Source organism: Urtica dioica, chromosome 6 (genome assembly GCF_054948205.1).
Source record: "Urtica dioica subsp. dioica isolate 48M chromosome 6, U.dioica_male_clone48M_v1_H2, whole genome shotgun sequence".
Classification (NCBI taxonomy): Eukaryota; Viridiplantae; Streptophyta; class Magnoliopsida; order Rosales; family Urticaceae; genus Urtica; species Urtica dioica.
This window is the reverse complement of record NC_142761.1, coordinates 17,173,448-17,193,761: the sequence shown is the minus strand read 5'-3', so window position 1 is coordinate 17,193,761 and position 20,314 is coordinate 17,173,448. Positions and strand designations below refer to the sequence as shown.

The 20,314-nt window shown below is 43.5% G+C and overlaps 1 protein-coding gene across 1 annotated transcript; it reads right to left on the bottom strand.

Moving 5' to 3' along the window:
- Positions 1–1,792: 1,792 nt before the first annotated feature.
- LOC149393457 (uncharacterized) lies at positions 1,793–19,889 on the bottom strand. Its single transcript, XM_089618037.1, has 2 exons — positions 19,470–19,889; positions 1,793–1,885 (listed from the first exon to the last, which is right to left on the bottom strand). Exons 1-2 carry the CDS (start codon positions 19,887–19,889, stop codon positions 1,793–1,795), a joined length of 513 nt encoding a protein of 170 aa, XP_089474163.1.
- Positions 19,890–20,314: the final 425 nt, after the last annotated feature.

Below are 20,314 nucleotides of genomic sequence, written 5' to 3'. Positions count from 1 at the left end.
CGAGCCTCGGCCTTCCCGACCGAGGGATCTGCAATCCGGGGGGACCTGGACTGCTCGGGCATTGACGTCCCGAGCTCGCTCTCGATCGTCAGTTTCACTAGTTTGAGGAAGCATTACGGCATCCCGGATTCAGTGTCGATCCTGCGACCGGTTCCTGACGATCGCCCGACTCGCCCTCGGAAGGGACACGCTGCCATTCACGAGGCAAGTCTTCGCGGAGGGCTACGATTACCCTTCCAACCGGTGATCCAGGAGCTATTGATTCGGTTGGGGTGCACGCATCACAGATGTCTCCGTCCTTCTACCGGGCGATTGCCGCGTGCCATATGATGCTCTATCGAGCAAAGAAATGGGCGGTCACCGCAGACGACATTCAGGATCTCATGGTCATTCGCGGGGTCCCTGGGAAACCGGGCTTCTACTCGGCGTTCTCTCGGAAGCGCATCTCCATTGTTACCAAGGTTACCTCAAAGCACCGATACCCTTGGGTGTGGGTGTCCGAGTCGACTGTCGGGGCAGCACCTCTATCGTTTGGGCCTGTGACTGACTTTCCCCCTGTCGGGGATGCCGAGGATTGCGAACTTGTAGCCGTGATCAAGGCCATCCCGGACTCGAGGCGGCAGGGTTCATTGTTTGACTCCCCGGACCTAATGGCGAGGACCGGGTGGTTCGTACCCGAGGGCGAGGATCTTCGATTTCTTCCCTCTGGTGCGGAGACCACGGGGGGTCCTGAATCCGAAGCCTGGGGCTCGACAGCTCCTCCCCCTAACGTGGGGGGTACTAATTATACACATGCTTTTATTCTTATCGTGACTTTTGTTGTTTATGCTTATGGCCGCGTTCTAACCGATTGTCATTTTTCATCCTTTACAGACACCATGACCCGACATCGATCGCGCGCACGAGTGCCGAGAGTGACACCCACTGTCGAGGCTGCGACCGCGGCTCGTCCCCAAGCAGAGGCTCGTCGCGGGGGGTCGCCGTCACGGGCGAGGAATGAGGCGATCTCTTCCAACAAGCGACCGTCGCCGTCGACCTCCTTCGGGTCACCCTCCGGCCACAAGCGTGCCCACACATCGACGGTGCCGGATAGCATGGATTCGATGCTCCTGGCGGAGGCGGCGGAGCTGAAGGATCAGTGCTCCCGAGGGATCCTTGAGACCTCTCTACGGGACTTCAAAGGTTTGCTGACGACAAGCGATCTGGAGCATTTGCAGAACGGGATCGGTGATGCCCGAAAGGTATGATTCGTTTGCTCGTCTTATACGTAACCATTGCGCTTATTTCGATTATGCGTATATCACTTGTTTCCGTAGATGCTCGCATGCCAAGAGCGAAGCGACCGCATTCTCCGGGACCTGCTGCGGCGCATGCAGATCATGGAGAAGGACAAGGAGAGCACGGCGGCCGCCCACGCTGCCGCTCTAGCGGGAGTCCGCACCGCTCGAGAATTTCAAGCAGTCGAGGAGGAGCTGAAGCGAGCTCGCGAGGAGTCGGCGACTGAGAAATCACTTCCCATGGCAGAGCAGGTATCTCGGGAGAAGGCGGAGCAGGCGGCCGACACCTTCTTAGGGGAGACAAAGAAGCTCCAGGTGGCGCTCTCGAGTCGGGACGAGGAGCTGAGCATCGTCCACGCTCGACTGTCAGCGAGCGAGATCTCCCGGGTCAAGGCTGAGAGGGAGAGGGATACTTTGTGGGCAGAGGTGCAGATCCTCGCTAAGGAGAAGGACGACGCCGTGCGATCCAAGACGGACTTGGAGGATGACTGGGACCTCGCGCTGGAGGTGGCCCGTTACGAGGTGGCCAAACGGGTCCGAGCTGCGACCGTGAAAGAGAACGTGTCTCGCGGGACCACGTTTTCCTTCTTCGATGTCATGTTCCCACCCTGTGTTGTCAATGGTGCCCACAAGAAGAGTTGTAATCTTTATTTTGTACATTTGATGTAATAAAGTCTCATGAAGACTCTTGCTTGTAATTGCCTATTCATTCATTAATAAAGTTGAAACGTTCATTCATTCTTTCTTTGTTTGAAGCTTTATGATAAAAACTTAGTCTTTAGTCCATAAATAAACTAAACAACTTACGAAGAGACAAATGTAGATTTGCATGAACAAACTCTTCGTAGTTTGCTTAAAACGATATATTCGCAATTTAGGGTCAAAGGACTATTGACCTCAGTACGATTGTTAGAAGAATCTATGATGTCTGGTTATGAGGCATTGAGAGTTGGAGACTCTATAGTTCTTCTAGGTATCTTCCGAAGGTACTGAATTGACCAGTGCACTTCTAGAGACAAGATAAGAACAAACCATTTAACCTCTTATGTCTCGAAGTCACTATGTATGAATTGCATCATGCTTACCTTAATCCTGAAATGAGACATGTCATTTCACACCTTACTATTCTCATCTGAGAAAGTCAGAGTTCGGACTCACTATGTGATTCCGAACAGGGCCTATTGGTGAAGTACTAAGTTGTGAGTTTGTCATGAGTAACTTTGTGAAGTTCTCATAGATATGGAATTCATGTACAAGATTGCTGAAATGCAATGTATGTCACCTCATGCTTTGTTCCTTGGAGTGTGAATAAATGAACTGGCCAGTGTCCAAATTGAGTCCTGACTCTTTTGGATGAAACAATGTGACTTGTTAGCTCCTCGTCAATACATTGTTTCTAACTTATTCACAAGCGATAAAGGAGTTGAGGAAATAACTGCTAGAAGGGTAAAATGGTAATTTAGTAAATCCCGACTAGCTGATGACATTCATGAAGGGTAAACATAGATAATATTCAGTGGATCCGCTCATTATAATTAGGTCGAATTCTTGAGTAGAAAACAAATTCATTTGAACCGAGAGATTTTCAGTGTCAGCTCTTTAGTGGAGTCAGTTGGCATTAAGCTAAACTTGGAAAAGGTTTGTGAACTTTTGAGTCCAAGTGTTTAGCTCAAGCTTTGTTCATTTGGGTCCATGAGGTCACTGTCACGAATCACATCGATAGGAATAGTTAAACTGGAAGCTAAGTCAAACATGAACGAAAATAGTCAAAAGGGTATTTTTGTCTTTTGAGACAAAGGATGAAATGAATGTCAATAAATTTTTTGACAAGTTCATTTGATAACTTAATGTCACTCGGCCATGACTTGATCATTGGGCCTTGTGAATTAATTTCATTTCATAAGAATTTTATTGAAAATTCTTAATGGGCCTTTTTCATGTTCTCATGAATAAATGAAGAAGCTTCTAGAAGCTCCTTCTAGAGACATGTTGGGCGCCCAACATACCTAAGGAAAGAGAGTTTATTTTGTGCATAAATGTATTTAGATACCTGCCAAAAGAAAAAGATGAAACAAATTTGCATATGCATGCATAAGGGAATCGGCCATGTTGAGAGAAAAGGCAAGCCATGAACAAAATTGGAAACAAATCAAGGCTTCTAGAAGCCTTGTGTTGGCCGAGTGTCTCAAAGGGAAAAAGAGGAAATTGGCTCATGAATATGTGATATTCTATAGAAGAGGAAACTACCTTATTGAAGGTGAGACCTCTCCTATAAATAGGAGCCTCATTTCAACACATTTCATTCATCCAAGTTTAAGAGATTTGAGAGACTCTCTCTCTAGAACTTTGGCCGAAACTCCTCTCTCTCTCTCTAGTTTATTTTCGATTTTTCTTGTTTTGGCACCTAGGTCCTCACTCGACCTAGTGTTTAGCTCTGGGACTTCAAGACTCGTTCTTAAGTCGTAGTGTTTAAAAGTGCCCACTCACTAATTCCTTTATTTCGAGTGATTTAGTGATAGAAACATTCGTGGTTGCTCGAGGTGCCGAGGAAAGAAAGAGAGACGTGCTGCGAGGGGAGACGAGCGTTGCAAACTTTCCAAAAGCTTCTTCAAAGTTTAAGCTTCAAGAAAGGTTAGTAAACTTCTAGCTCATATTAGTTTTTAATTACATGTACTTGCTCTTTGTCTAGGTTAGTAAAAACTGTTTTTACTTGTAAAGAAATTTTTTAAAATTCCGCCGCTTCCCGAAGCGTTTAATCTTTTTCTTAAACCCTAGATCAATTCCAACAAATTCCGCCGCTTCCCGAAGCCCAACATGTCTCTAGAAGGAACTTCTAGAAGCTTCATCATTTATTCATGAGAACATGAAAAAAGGCCAATTAAGAATTTTCAATAAAACTCTTATGAAATGAAATTAATTCACGAGGCCCAATGATCAAGTCATGGCCGAGTGACATTAAGTCATCAAATGAACTTGTCAAAATTTATTGACATTCATTTCATCCTTTGCCTCAAAAGACAAAAATACCCTTTTGACTATTTTCGTTCTTGTTTTGACTTAGCTTCCAGTTTAACTATTCCTATCGATGTGATTCGTGACAGTGACCTCATGGACCCAAATGAACAAAGCTTGAGCTAAACACTTGGACTCAAAAGTTCACAAACCTTTTCCAACTTTAGCTTAATGCCAACTGACTCCACTAAAGAGCTGACACTGAAAATCTCTCGGTTCAAATGAATTTGTTTTCTACTCAAGAATTCGACCTAATTATGATGAGCGGATCCACTGAATATTATCTCTGTTTACCCTTCATGAATGTCATCAGCTAGTCGGGATTTACTAAATTACCATTTTACCCTTCTGGCTGTTATTTCCTCAACTCCTTTGTCGCTTGTGAATAAGCTAGAAACAATGTATTGACGAGGAGCTAACAAGTCACATTGTTTCATCCAAAAGAGTCAGGACTCAATTTGGACACTGGCCAGTTCATTTATTCACACTCCAAGGAACAAAGCATGAGGTGACATGCATTGCATTTCAGCAATCTTGTACATGAATTCCATATCTATGAGAACTTCACAAAGTTACTCGTGACATACTCACAACTTAGTACTTCACCAATAGGCCCTGTTCGGAATCACATAGTGAGTCCGAACTATGACTTTCTCAAATGAGAATACTAAGGTGTGAAATGGCATGTCTCATTTCAGGATTAAGGTAAGCATGATGCAATTCATACATAGTTACTTCGAGACATAAGAGGTTAAATGGTTTGTTCTTATCTTGTCTCTAGAAGTGCACTGGTCAATTCAGTACCTTCGGAAGAAACCTAGAAGAACTATAGAGTCTCCAACTCTCAATGCCTCATAACCAGACATCATAGATTCTTCTAACAATCATACTGAGGTCAATAGTCCTTTGACCCTTAGATTGCGAATATATCGTTTTAAGCAAACTACGAAGAGTTTGTTCATGCAAATCTACATTTGTCTCTTCGTAAGTTGTTAAGTTTGTTTATGGACTAAAAGACTAAGGTTTTATCATAAAGCTTCAAACAAGGAAGATTGAATGAACGTTTCAACTTTTTATTAATGAATAAGCAATTACAAGCAAGAGTCTTCATGAGACTATATTACATCAAATGTACACAAATAGACACTACTACTCTTCTTGTGGGCACCATTGACAACAAACTCCCACTTGACTCAAAGAAGATGTGAGTAGTCCTACATGCCTAATCCCTCTCGAAGTTGGTCGAAGACCATGTTCGCTAGGGCCTTGGTGAATGGATCTGCTAGAGATCTACTTTACCTCCACGTCTCCGCGTTGCGCGATCTCTCGAATCAAATGGTATTTCCTCTCAATATGTTTAGAGCGCTTATGGCTTCGAGGTTCCTTTGAGTTAGCGACAGCCCCACTATTATCACAATAAAGGGTCATGGGCTCGTCGACGTTTGGAACAAGTTCCAAATACTTAAGGAATTTTCTAAGCCATACAACCTCTTTGGATGCTTCACAAGCAGCCACATATTCTGCTTCCATTGTGGAGTCAGCAATGCAAGATTGCTTAATACTTCTCCACACAACAGCTCCACCATTAGGGATGAACACAGATCCCGAAGTGGATTTCCTGGAATCCTTATCCGCTTGAAAATCGGAGTCGGTATATCCCGTTATAGTCAGGTCAGTACCTGAGTATGTAAGCATCAAGTTCCTAGTTCTTCGAAGATACTTAAGAACATGCTTAACAGCAATCCAGTGCTCGGGTCCAGGGTTCGATTGGAAGCGGCTAACTACGCCAACGGCGAAACATATATCAGGTCTAGTGCAAAGCATAGCATACATGAGGCTTCCTACGGCAGAGGCGTAAGGAATTTTCCTCATGTCCTCAATCTCTTGTGCAATCTTGGGAGACTGGTCCTTAGAGAGTGAAAATCCATGCCTAAAGGGTGTTTGGCCCTTCTTGGAGTCTTGCATCGAGAAGCGATCCATCACCTTATCAATATAAGATGCTTGAGAGAGTGACAGGGTCCGGTTTTTCCTATCTCGAAAGATTTGGATCCCCAGAATGTACGCGGCTTCTCCTAGATCCTTCATATCGAATTGCTTTGCCAGCCAGACCTTAACCTCAGATAACTTACCCACGTCATTACCAATGAGTAGTATATCATCGACATATAGTACCAGAAACACAACTTTACCTTCGTGTATTAACTTATAAACACAAGGCTCATCTATTGAGTGTTCAAAGCCAAAGCTCTTTACAGTTTCATCGAATCTAATATTTCATGACCTAGATGCTTGCTTTAATCCATAAATGGACTTAAGCAACTCACAAACCTTGGTATCTTGACCTTCTTCCACGAAACTGTCTGGTTGAGCCATGTAAATGCGCTCGTCAAGATTGCCATTCAGAAAGGCTGTCTTGACATCCATTTGCCAGATCTCATAGTCGAGAGCTGCAGCTATGGATAGGAGTATGCGGATGGATTTAAGCATCACGACTGGCGAGAAGGTTTCTTCATAGTCAATCCCTTCTTGTTGGGTATAACCCTTCGCCACAAGTCGTGCTTTGAACATCTCGACGTTCCCATCAGGACCCCTTTTCTTCTTGTATATCCACTTACACCCTACGGGTTTAATCCCTTCATGAAGGTCTACAAGTTTCCAGACATTGTTGATATACATCGAGTGCATTTCAACTTTCATGGCGTCAAGCCAAAGGTTTGATTCAGAACAAGCCATCGCTTGGCTATAGGAAACAGGATCATCCATGTCAGAGACGGCTACAAGAGAGTCTCCATAAGACATGTACCTGTCAGGCTTTTGAGTAGCCCTCCCACTACGTCTAAGTACTACTTGTCGAGATTCTGATGAGTTATGTTGTGTTTCAGTTGGGGTAAGAACAGTTCTTACAGATGAGGTAGAAGCTTCCTCACCCAACTTTTCTTCAAGCACAATTTTGCTTCTAGGTTTTGCATCTTTCACAAAGTCCTCCTCAAAGAAACGAGCATTCGTGCTAACGAAAGTCTTATCGTCCTCGGGACTATAGAAAGTAAAACCTTTGGTTTCCTTTGGATATCCCACAAACAGGCACAATTCTGACCTACTAGCCAACTTGCTAGTCTTTTGCCTCAGCACGTGTGCAGGGCAGCCCCAAATTCGGATGCGGCCAAGATTCACTTTACGGCCAGTCCATCGTTCATAAGGAGTACCAGGAACCGTTTTGGACGGAACTTGGTTCAGAATCTAAGCGGCTGTTTCGAGGGCATATCCCCAAAAGGAAAGCGGGAGTGATGAGTAACTCATCATTGATCTAACCATCTCGATAAGAGTTCGGTTTCTTCTCTCTAACACTCCGTTTTGTTGAGGTGTGCCAGGTGCGGTAAGCTGAGAAGCGATACCTTCTTCTTTAAGAAAGTCATCGAACTCTCCAGACATATACTCACCACCTCGATCAGATCGAAGGGTTTTGATCACTTTGCCAGTTTGCTTTTCCACTAAAGCCCTAAAGACCTTAAATACGTTAAAGGTCTCGGATTTGTGTTTGAGCAAATAGACAAACCCATATCGTGAGTAATCATCGGTGAAGGTAACGAAGTATTCGTATCCCCCACGTGCCTGTTGGCTGAGCGGACCACATACATCAGAATGTATCAGTTCCAGCAACTCAGTGGCTCTTCGACCCTTATCGGAGAAAGGTCGCTTAGTCATTTTTCCTTCTATGCAGGATTCACAAGTAGGTAGTGAACCTATTGCAGAGGCTTGGAGTGGACCATCCCTCACAAGTCTCTTAATCCTTTCTAGACTGATATGACCAAGTCTTAAGTGCCATAGGTGTGTTGATTTTGTTAGATCGGAGGATTCAAAATGTTAGATCCTCTTTGGCTCCCTAAATAGATCATTATCTATTTCGGTGTCTAAAAGAGAAGGTTTAGTGGGATAGATGTAGAAAAGAGCATTCTTCATACATGCATCAATGACAAAAGAATTATCAGGAAACGAAATATGAATTCCATTCTTAATGAACTTTAAACAATAATCTTGCTCACGAAGACGAGCAACGGATATTAAGTTCTTCCCAAAGGTAGGAACAAAATAAACATTATTCAAGTTTAAAGTGCGGTCTTACAAAGACAGCGTCACGGATCCCACAACCTTCGCGGACACCAGGCTCCCATCACCCCATTTGAAACAGAACTCGCCTTCCTCTAAGCTTTTGGTTTTCTTGAAACCATTCAAGGAACAACAAATATGGTTAGTAGCAGCGGAGTCAAGAATCCACGTTGATACATTATCAGCTACTAAGCATGCTTCGGTAACTAGTACAATACTATGTTCCTTTGCTTTGAGAGAGGCAGGACAGTTCTTTTTATCGGCTTTGTAAGGTCTGTTCTTAGTTCCAGAGGCGGAGGCTTTTTGCTCAGTAGCATGTGCCTCTCCTTGATTCCTCTTTCTCTTAGTGAGACCTACAGCAGTGTGAAGTCCCTTCATAAGCTTGGTAACAGTGTACTCTAGCTTGTTTATGAAGTAGTTCATCTTGGAGGAATCAAGAGATGCGGGGAGAGTTTCTAAGATCATATCTATGATATTCTTCCCATCAATCTCAGATCCTAGGATTTCCATTTTATTCAGAAAACCAATTAATCAGTATCATGAAGTCTCCAACAGGAGTCCTAGCCTGCATATGACAGTTCATAAACTGTCGGACTACTTGTAGCCTTGTTTGACGCCTTTGCCCTCCAAACATCCCAAGGAGATTGTAGAGCATGTTAGCGGCAGTCTCGATGTCACGATGTTGCTCTTTCAGCATATTGTTCATAGATGCCAAGATATAGCACCTCACAATCTCATCGGATCGAAGCCTGGCCGCTAAGGCGTCATTGTCCTCTTGAGTTGAATCATCATTCGTCAGAAGAGGACACGGGGTGGTGAGTACCCATTTGTGCTTGTTAACGGTAGGTTTTATGTCGAGGTTACATTTCGAATCTACGTAGTTTTCGTTTTCGAGTTTGATGGAGGAAAGAAAGATAGAGAGATGGTTGAGAGACATATTGCCTATATAAGTTGAAACAAGTTTATGATTAGTCTTTGGTTTAGGATTTAAGTTTTATTAAGACTTTTATAAAATCCAAAGGTGTTATAAACCAAACGATAATTTACTCCCTCAAGAGAAGGCCGCAAAAAATCTCCTTTTATAAGTAAATGACACATCATTAATGCTAAGCCAAGATGTCAATACATCTATTTTGACTAGCCACCTTGTAAATTGGTTTGATCACTCACATCCTTTCGTAGGGCCTCGAGGGAGGATTACTAGGGATTGAGCCTAAGTGTGCAACCAACCACTTAGTCCAAAAGGTCAACTTTGAAAAACAATCCCCCAAGGGGAGGCCTTGCCATCATCGTCTCACTCCCGGACGTAGCTCATTGAGCAATGATCAGAGCAAAGCGCCCTTGAGTACTCTCATTTAAGAGAGGGCCACGAGGGTGACTCTTAGTCCGGCGACACTTGCACTTTTCATTAGTGTTGGGGATCGTGGGTTACAAACAACAAGTATAACCCTCCCACTTAGTTTTTGGAGTTGGTTCATCGACTCTTATAAGTTCGGAAACAGATTTCCTAGTTAGAGAGCGACAGAGCGGACAACTAGACGAGAATCCTAGATCGACATGTTCAGAGTAGAATTAGTGCATAAAGGCACAAGGTACATACTCGTTGTTTTCCTATTTTCTATTTCGGGAAAGTGCATGAGCGAAGTGTGAACTTCAACTCACTCGACCACTTGAAAGTTTGAGATTACACATCTTTTTATTTTTCGGCTTGTCTACAAAGAGACCTCCCACTCAAATTTTCAAGAGCATATAGATTTTGAACATATGTGATATAGATATAGTTTTGAAAACATTTTGAAAACTTATTTGCTTTGGATGACAAAATATTTTCAAGTTTGAAAGTGAAAACGGTTTTTCAAAATTCAAACTAGTTTTGTAAAAACTCAATTTCAATTAAACTTTCAAAAATCAAAACATTTTAATCTTACACATCATGTTTATAATCATATGAAAAACATTTTTGCTCAAGAAAATTTTCTCATTAAAGTTCTATAACTCATGGTAGTGGGGTTTGAAAATCCGGATTTCTAAAAAACTGGAGTTTCAGCACAGCCGTGCACCTCGGAGTAAAATCGCCATATCTAGCGGCTCCGATGTCCTTTTCAGCCGAAACCGGTGGCATTGGACAGAGGTCAGACAGATCTTTAATTTGATTTAAGAATCATTAAATTGAGATTTCTGAGCAGAGAGTTATGCCACTTTTAATGCGGGTTTACTCCAGCTCGAAGAAAAAGAAATAATTAAAGCTTGGTTCTTTTTAGGTGCGAAAAAAAATCGAGTGTAACGGAACGTTTTATGAAGGTTGTTAAAGCTTTTATTTGTGTTTTATTAGCAAGGTAATAACAAGGCATAAAAGAAATAACAACAAGCATAAAACGATTCAAGTAAAAATAAGAAACTAGTAAGACAAGAAAACTAGTCACAAAATTTTACTCGAAATTTCTCAAACCTTTAAAACACGTTTTTCAATATAAAAAATTAAAAACTTTTAGAACTGATTCTTATGTGTTTTAAAAACATCCCAAACTCATAGAAAATCAACATGATTTTTAATTTAAAGGCATGAGCAATAAATTAAAAAAAATCTAAGACAACAACTCTAACTTGTCACAAAATTAGTAAACTTTCGAAAACGATTTTCAAGCTCATAATTTTAAATACATGTACATGCTAATCTTTGACCATAACTCTGATACCATTTGTTGGAATCGATCTAGGGTTTAAGAAAATAATTAACGCTTCGGTAAGCGGCGGAATTTTAAAAAATTTCTTTTACAAGTAAAACCAGTTTTTACTAACCTAGACAAAAGAGCAAGTACACGTAATTAAAAACTATTATGAGCTAAGAAGTTTACTAACCTTTCATGAAGCTTGATCTTTGAGAAGCTCTTGGAAAGTTTGCAACGCTCGTCTCCCCTCGCAGCACGTCTCTCTTTCTTTCCTCGGCACCTCGAGCAACCACGAAAGTTTCTATCACTAAATCACTCGAAATAAAGGAATCAGTGAGTGGACACTTTTAAACACTACGACTTAATAACGAGTCTTGAAGTCGCAGAGCTAAACTCTAGGTCAAATGAGGACCTAGGTGCCAAAACAAGAATAATCGAAAATAAACTAGAGAGAGAGAGAGAGGAATTTCGGCCACAAGTTCTAGAGAGAGAGTCTCTCAAATCTCTTAAACTTGGATGATTGAAATGTGAGGAAATGAGGCTCCTATTTATAGGAGAGGTCTCACCTTCAATAAGGTAGTTTCCTCTTCTATAGAATATCAAATATTCATGAGCCAATTTCCTCTTTTTCCTATTGAGACACTCGGCCAACAAGGGCTTCTAGAAGCCTTGATTTGTTTCCAATTTTGTTCATGGCTTGCCTTTTCTCTCAACATGGCCGAAGTTCCTTATGCATCCTTATGCAAATTTGTTTCCTCTTTTTCTTTTGGCAAGTATCTAAATACATTTATGCACAAAATAAACTCTCCTATTTCTCTATAGGGTAGGCGCCCAACATGTCTCTAGAAGGAGCTTCTAGAAGCTTCTTCATTTATTCATGAGAACATGAAAAAAGGCCCGTTAAGAATTTTCAATAAAACTCTTATGAAATGAAATTAATTCACGAGGCCCAATGATCAAGTCATGGCCGAGTGACATTAAGTCATCAAATGAACTTGTCAAAATTTATTGACATTCATTTCATCCTTTGCCTCAAAAGACAAAAATACCCTTTTGACTATTTTCGTTCTTGTTTTGACTTAGCTTCCAGTTTAACTATTCCTATCGATGTGATTCGTGACAGTGACCTCATGGACCCAAATGAACAAAGCTTGAGCTAAACACTTGGACTCAAAAGTTCACAAACCTTTTCCAAGTTTAGCTTAATGCCAACTGACTCCACTAAAGAGCTGACACTGAAAATCTCTCGGTTCAAATGAATTTGTTTTCTACTCCAGAATTCGACCTAATTATGATGAGCGGATCCACTGAATATTATCTATGTTTACCCTTCATGAATGTCATCAGCTAGTCGGGATTTACTAAATTACCATTTTACCCTTCTGGTTGTTATTTCCTCAACTCCTTTGTCGCTTGTGAATAAGTTAGAAACAATGTATTGACAAGGAGCTAACAAGTCACATTGTTTCATCCAAAAGAATCAGGACTCAATTTGGACACCGGCCAGTTCATTTATTCACACTCCAAGGAACAAAGCATGAGGTGACATGCATTGCATTTCATCAATTTTGTACATGAATTCCATATCTATGAGAACTTCACAAAGTTACTCATGACATACTCACAACTTAGTACTTCACCAATAGGCCCTGTTCGGAATCACATAGTGAGTCCGAACTCTGACTTTCTCAAATGAGAATACTAAGGTGTGAAATGGCATGTCTCATTTCAGGATTAAGGTAAGCATGATGCAATTCATACATAGTGACTTCGAGACATAAGAGGTTAAATGGTTTGTTCTTATCTTGTCTCTAGAAGTGGACTGGTCAATTCAGTACCTTCGGAGGATACCTAGAAGAACTATAGAGTCTCCAACTCTCAATGCCTCAAAACCAGACATCATAGATTCTTCTAACAATCATACTAAGGTCAATAGTCTTTTGACCCTTAGATTGCGAATATATCGTTTTAAGCAAACTACGAAGAGTTTGTTCATGCAAATCTACATTTGTCTCTTCGTAAGTTGTTAAGTTTGTTTATGGACTAAAACACTAAGGTTTTATCATAAAGCTTCAAACAAGGAAGATTGAATGAACGTTTCAACTTTTTATTAATGAATAAGCAATTACAAGCAAGAGTCTTCATGAGACTATATTACATCAAATGTACACAAATAGACACTACTACTCTTCTTGTGGGCACCATTGACAACAAAATTGTGCTTGAAGAAAAGTTGGGTGAGGAAGCTTCTACCTCATCTGTAAGATCTGTTCTTACCCCAACTGAAACACAACCTAACTCATCAGAATCTCGTCAAGTAGTACTTCGACGTAGTGGGAGGGCTACTCAAAAGCCTGACAGGTACATGTCTTATGGAGACTCTCTTGTAGCCGTCTCTGACATGGATGATCCTGTTTCCTATAACCAAGCGATGGCTTGTTCTGAATCAAACCTTTGGCTTGACGCCATGAAAGTTGAAATGCACTCGATGTATGTCAACAAAGTCTGGAAACTTGTAGACCTTCCTGAAGGGATTAAACCCGTAGGGTGTAAGTGGATATACTAGAAGAAAAGGGGTCTTGATGGGAACGTCAAGACGTTCAAAGCACGACTTGTGGCGAAGGGTTATACCCAACAAGAAGGGATTGACTATGAAGAAACCTTCTCGCCAGTCGCGATGCTTAAATCCATCCGCATACTCCTATCCATAGCTGCAGCTCTCGACTATGAGATGTGGCAAATGGATGTCAAGACAGCCTTCCTGAATGGCAATCTTGACGAGCGTATTTACATGGCTCAACCAGACGGTTTCGTGGAAGAAGGTCAAGAGACCAAGGTTTGTGAGTTGCTTAAGTCCATTTATGGATTAAAGCAAGCATCTAGGTCATGGAATATTAGATTCGATGAAATTGTAAAGAGCTTTGGCTTTGAACAGTCAATAGATGAGCCTTGTGTTTACAAGTTAATACACGAAGGCAAAGTTGTGTTTCTGGTACTATATGTCGATGATATACTACTCATTGGTAATGACGTGGGTAAGTTATCTGAGGTTAAGGTCTGGCTGGCAATGCAATTCAATATGAAGGATCTAGGAGAAGCCGCGTACATTCTGGGGATCCAAATCTTTCGAGATAGGAAAAACCGGACCCTGTCGCTCTCTCAAGCATCTTATATTGATAAGGTGATGGATCGCTTCTCGATGCAAGACTCCAAGAAGGGCCAAACACCCTTTAGGCATGGGTTTTCACTCTCTAAGGACCAGTCTCCCAAGACTGCACAAGAGATTGAAGACATGAGGAAAATTCCTTACGCCTCTGCCGTAGGAAGCCTCATGTACGCTATGCTTTGCACTAGACCTGGCATCTGTTTCGCCGTTGGCGTAGTTAGCCGTTTCCAATCCAACCCTGGACCCGAGCACTGGGTTGCTGTTAAGCATGTTCTTAAGTATCTTCGAAGAACTAGGAACTTGATGCTTACATACTCAGGTACTGACCTGACTATGACGGGATATACCGACTCCGATTTTCAAGCGGATAAGGATTCCAGGAAATCCACTTCGGGATCTGTGTTCATCCTTAATGGTGGAGCTGTTGTGTGGAGAAGTATTAAGCAATCTTGCATTGCTGACTCCACAATGGAAGCAGAATATGTGGCTGCTTGTGAAGCATCCAAAGAGGCTGTATGGCTTAGAAAATTCCTTAAGTATTTGGAAGTTGTTCCAAACGTCGACGAGCCCATGACCCTTTATTGTGATAATAGTGGGGCTGTCGCTAACTCAAAGGAACCTAGAATCCATAAGCGCTCTAAGCATATTGAGAGGAAATTCCATTTGATTCGAGAGATCGTGCAGCGCGGAGACGTGGAAGTGAAGAAGATCTCAACGGTGGACAACTTCGCAGATCCATTCAGCAAGGCCCTAGCAAACAAGGTCTTCGACCAACATCGTGAGGGATTAGGCATGAAAGACTACACACATCTTCTTTGAGTCAAGTGGGAGTTTGTTGTCAATGGTGCCCACAAGAAGAGTTGTAATCTTTATTTTGTACATTTGATGTAATAAAGTCTCATGAAGACTCTTGCTTGTAATTGCCTATTCATTCATTAATAAAGTTGCAACGTTCATTCATTCTTTCTTTGTTTGAAGCTTTATGATAAAACCTTAGTCTTTAGTCCATAACCAAACTAAACAACTTACGAAGAGAGAAATGTAGATTTGCATGAACAAACTCTTCGTAGTTTGCTTAAAACGATATATTCGCAATCTTAGGGTCAAAGGACTATTGACCTCAGTACGATTGTTAGAAGAATCTATGATGTCTGGTTATGAGGCATTGAGAGTTGGAGACTCTATAGTTCTTCTAGGTATCTTCCGAAGGTACTGAATTGACCAGTGCACTTCTAGAGACAAGATAAGAACAAACCATTTAACCTCTTATGTCTCGAAGTCACTATGTATGAATTGCATCATGCTTACCTTAATCCTGAAATGAGACATGTCATTTCACACCTTAGTATTCTCATTTTAGAAAGTCAGAGTTCGGACTCACTAGGTGATTCCGAACAGGGCCTATTGGTGAAGTACTAAGTTGTGAGTATGTCATGAGTAACTTTGTGAAGTTCTCATAGATATGGAATTCATGTACAAGACTGCTGAAATGCAATGTATGTCACCTCATGCTTTGTTCCTTGGAGTGTGAATAAATGAACTGGCCAGTGTCCAAATTGAGTCCTGACTCTTTTGGATGAAACAATGTGACTTGTTAGCTCCTCGTCAATACATTGTTTCTAACTTATTCATAAGCGACAAAGGAGTTGAGGAAATAACAGCTAGAAGGGTAAAATGGTAATTTAGTAAATCCCGACTAGCTGATGACATTCATGAAGGGTAAACATAGATAAATTCAGTGGATCCGCTCATTATAATTAGGTCGAATTCTGGAGTAGAAAACAAATTCATTTGAACCGAGAGATTTTCAGTGTCAGCTCTTTAGTGGAGTCAGTTGGCATTAAGCTAAACTTGGAAAAGGTTTGTGAACTTTTGAGTCCAAGTGTTTAGCTCAAGCTTTGTTCATTTGGGTCCATGAGGTCACTGTCACGAATCACATCGATAGGAATAGTTAAACTGGAAGCAAAGTCAAAACAAGAACGAAAATAGTCAAAAGGGTATTTTTGTCTTTTGAGACAAAGGATGAAATGAATGTCAATAAATTTTTTGACAAGTTCATTTGATGACTTAATGTCACACGGCCATGACTTGATCATTGGGCCTTGTGAATTAATTTCATTTCATAAGAATTTTATTGAAAATTCTTAATGGGCCTTTTTCATTTTCTCATGAATAAATGAAGAAGCTTCTAGAAGCTCCTTCTAGAGACATGTTGGGCGCCCAACATACCTAAGGAAAGAGAGTTTATTTTGTGCATAAATGTATTTAGATACTTGCCAAAAGAAAAAGAGGAAATAAATTTGCATATGCATGCATAAGGGAATCGGCCATGTTGAGAGAAAAGGCAAGCCATGAACAAAATTGGAAACAAATCAAGGCTTCTAGAAGCCTTGTGTTGGCCGAGTGTCTCAAAGGGAAAAAGAGGAAATTGGCTCACGAATATGTGATATTCTATAGAAGAGAAAACTACCTTATTGAAGGTGAGACCTCTCCTATAAATAGGAGCCTCATTTCCTCACGTTTCATTCATCCAAGTTTAAGAGATTTGAGAGACTCTCTCTCTAGAACTTTAGCCGAAACTCCTCTCTCTCTAGTTTATTTTCGCTTTATCTTGTTTTGGCACCTAGGTCCTTACTCGACCTAGTGTTTAGCTCTGCGACTTCAAGAATCGTTCTTAAGTCATAGTGTTTAAAAGTGCCCACTCACTAATTCCTTTATTTCGAGTGATTTAGTGATAGAAACTTTCGTGGTTGCTCGAGGTGCCGAGGAAAGAAAGAGAGACGTGCTGCGAGGGGAGACGAGCGTTGCAAACTTTCCAAAAGCTTCTTCAAAGTTCAAGCTTCAAGAAAGGTTAGTAAACTTCTAGCTCATATTAGTTTTTAATTACATGTACTTGCTCTTTGTCTAGGTTAGTAAAAACTGTTTTTACTTGTAAAGAAATTTTTTAAAATTCCGCCGCTTCCCGAAGCGTTTAATCTTTTTCTTAAACCCTAGATCAATTCCAACACCCTGGACGATGAGCCGCCGGAGGACGACCTGCGTCCTCAAGCCCCCGCGGAAGCCGCCAAGTCGACGAACCGTCAACTCGACGGAGGAGCCATTGGCGGGTCTGGCGCCCATCGCCCCAAGGACGACGGAGAGCAGATCGACTTCGGCTCAGAGTAGCCAAGTTTTCTTCGGTTTTTCGCGCACTTGCATCGTGTTTTCTTCCGGATTTTTGTTACTTTTTTCTTGCTTGACATTTGCTGTATTCTCGTATTTTTCTCGTTGGGTTGCTCGTACAACATTGTTTGCTTTAGTTAAGGCTTTTTTGTCTGTTATGCGTCTTATTTTCTCGACTTGCTATGCTTAGCGTGATCGATCCGCGCGATGTGATTGGTGCGTGTCTTACGAGTCCGGCTTACCCTACCTAGCGTAACCGGTTTGCACGGCTTACTGCCGCACTTGGCGGGGAAGTTTCCCGCGGACGCTGGCTAGACCAGATTCGTCCGGTGGGTGCGACTCTTGGCCATCCATTCGTGCCTCGTCGCCTATCGGTGTGTGCGAGCTGGGTGGCCGTCGCGCTCCTCTTCCGGCGAGTACGCTACCTATCGGCGTGCGTATCGGGACGAGCTTCTTGTGAACGCAGTTCCCAGTGAGCGTGGTACTTGTTGGTACGTGTGTCACGTTTTGGGTTTTTACTGCCGGGATCGACGGTCCGGTGCGCGGACGCGATCCACCGACGCCCCGTTGCCTATCGGTGTGCAGGGCGTGGAATTGTGCGAGAGCGTCGCGCGAGGGTCTGAGGTCCGGTGCGCGGATCCGACTTGCTGGTGTTCCGCTACCTTTCGGCGCGTGAAACGTGGAGTCGTGCGAAAGCGTCGCGCGAGGGTCAGAGGTCCGGTGCGCGGATCCGATTTGTTGACGTTTCGCTACCTTTTGGCGCGTAAAACGTGTTATTGCGCGAGTGTGTCGCGCGAAAAATGAGCTTGTTATCCTCATTTTATCCCCGTTAGCCCCCCGAGTTTCTTGGGTGCTCGTAGAGGAGACGAGAAATTGTAATACAATACGGTAAAGGTGTCGAAGCGAAATGTAATCAAATTATAATGTTGAAATAGTTAAAAATTACATTCCCAGGCCATTGGCCGTACTTGAAATATGGAATTGCCTTTTGCTAATATAAAAAACAAAATGAAAATAATTGCACGTGGGGATGTGGCGCCTCTATTGGTAGTATTGCCGCAGGTGCTCCGCGTTCCACGGGTGCGTGAACACGAGTCCTTCCAGGTTCTCGAGCTCGTACGTGCCATTGTGAATGGCTCGGCGCACACGATACGGGCCTTCCCAGTTGGGACCCAGAACTCCCGCTCCTTGCACCTTGGTGTTTTGGAACACCCTTCTGAGGACGAGGCTTCCGTCGGCGAACTTTCGCAGCTTGATCTTGGAGTTGTAGTACTTCTCGACCTTCCTCTTTTGTGCAGTATGGCGGGTGAGCGCCTCCGCCCTCTTCTCATATATGAGGTCTAACTCGACCCTGATTGCGTCGTCGTTGGTGGCTTCTTCATACTCCTCGATGCGTAAGGTCGGTAGCTTGGTCTCGACAGGTACCACGGCCTCGACGCCGAACGTGAGAGCGAAAGGGGTTTCACCGGTCGCGTTTCGTGTGGTAGTTCGGTACGCCCACAGGACCGTGGGTAGCTCGTCGGCCCAAGCCCCCTTTCTTTCTTCTAGCTTCTTCTTCAGGTTCTCCTTGATCGTCTTGTTGACCACCTCGACCTGACCGTTGGCTTGTGGATGGCGGGGAGACGAGAAAGTCTTGCTAATGCCCAATTATTCGCACATTTCTCGGAGGCGCGCATTGTCAAATTGCTTTCCATTGTCGGTCACAATCGACGCGGGGATCCCAAAGCGGCAGACGATGTTCTTCCAAATGAAGTTCATCGTGTTCGCCTCAGTGATCTTCGCCAGCGGTTCGGCCTCTACCCACTTTGTGAAATAGTCGATTGCCACGATTGCATGCTTGTATTGTCTCGGGGCCATAGGTAGCTCGCCGATGAGATCGATTCCCCACTTCACGAAGGGTCACGGCACGATGATCGGGCATAGCGGGGCAGGCGCTTGGCGCGGGACGTGAGCAAACCTCTGGCATTTGTCGCATTTTTTGGCCCACTCGTGAGAGTCCTTTTTCAAGGTCGGCCAAAAATATCCGAGCCGCAGTAATTTCGGTACCAAAGATTGCCCGGGGGCGTGGTTCCCACATACCCCCTCGTGCACTTCGCAGAGCGCTTTCCTCGCCTCGACCTCGGTCAAGCAGCAGAGAAGGGGCATTGAGTAGCCTCTCTTGAACAGGTTGTCCTCCCTTATCGTGTACTTCGGTGCCAAGCTTCTCAGCTTTTTGGCCTCTTCTTTGTCTTCGGGGAAGACGCCTCGTTTGAGAAATTCCACGAGCGGCGTCATCCATGAGGGCAGCGGAGTTTCGTCAACTACTCCCACGTCGCCTCTCGAGATGTAGGGTCGAGTCAATACCTCAATTGGAACGCTACCTTCTCCCTCCTCATCTATGCATGATGCAAGGCGTGCCAAGGCGTCCGCGTTGATGTTCGCCTCTTGGGGGACTTGGACGATCTCGAACCATGACAGGGCCTCTAAATTCCTCTGGGTCTTGGATAAGTACGCGACCATGTTTGGCTCTTTTGCGGCGTCGTCGCCCTTAATTTTTCCCTATCGGGATTTGTGAGCACAACGCCGGCGCCAGCCCCCCGGGCGTTGGACGCGCCATCTACGTGTAAGTCCCAGACCAGCCCTATCGGGCTGTTGGTCCTCTTCCTCGATGACTCGCCGTGGTCGTCTTCCTCGCCTTCCTTGTTCTCGCCGCCCTTTTTATCCTCGTCAGTCAAGGGCGTGCTCGTGAATTCGACTATGAAGTCGGCGAAGGCCTGGCCCTTGATGGAGGCTCTCGGCTGGAACTCGATCCCGTACTCGCCCAACTCATGGGACCATATGGCCATTCGAGAGGAGGTCCCTTTTTGTAGGGCCTTCTCGATGGGATGTCCCGTGCGGACCACAATGGGGTGCGCTTGAAAGTAGGGTCGGAGTTTTCTCGCGCT

Bases quoted from the DNA above. Each gene is read 5' to 3' on its own strand.
- LOC149393457 (XM_089618037.1), bottom strand. From the start codon at position 19,889: ATGGTCGCGTACTTATCCAAGACCCAGAGGAATTTAGAGGCCCTGTCA. The intron at 1,886-19,469 runs GTATGTGGGAAC...TTGACAACACAG, and splicing joins TCTGCGAAGTGCACGAGGGG to GGTGGGAACATGACATCGAA.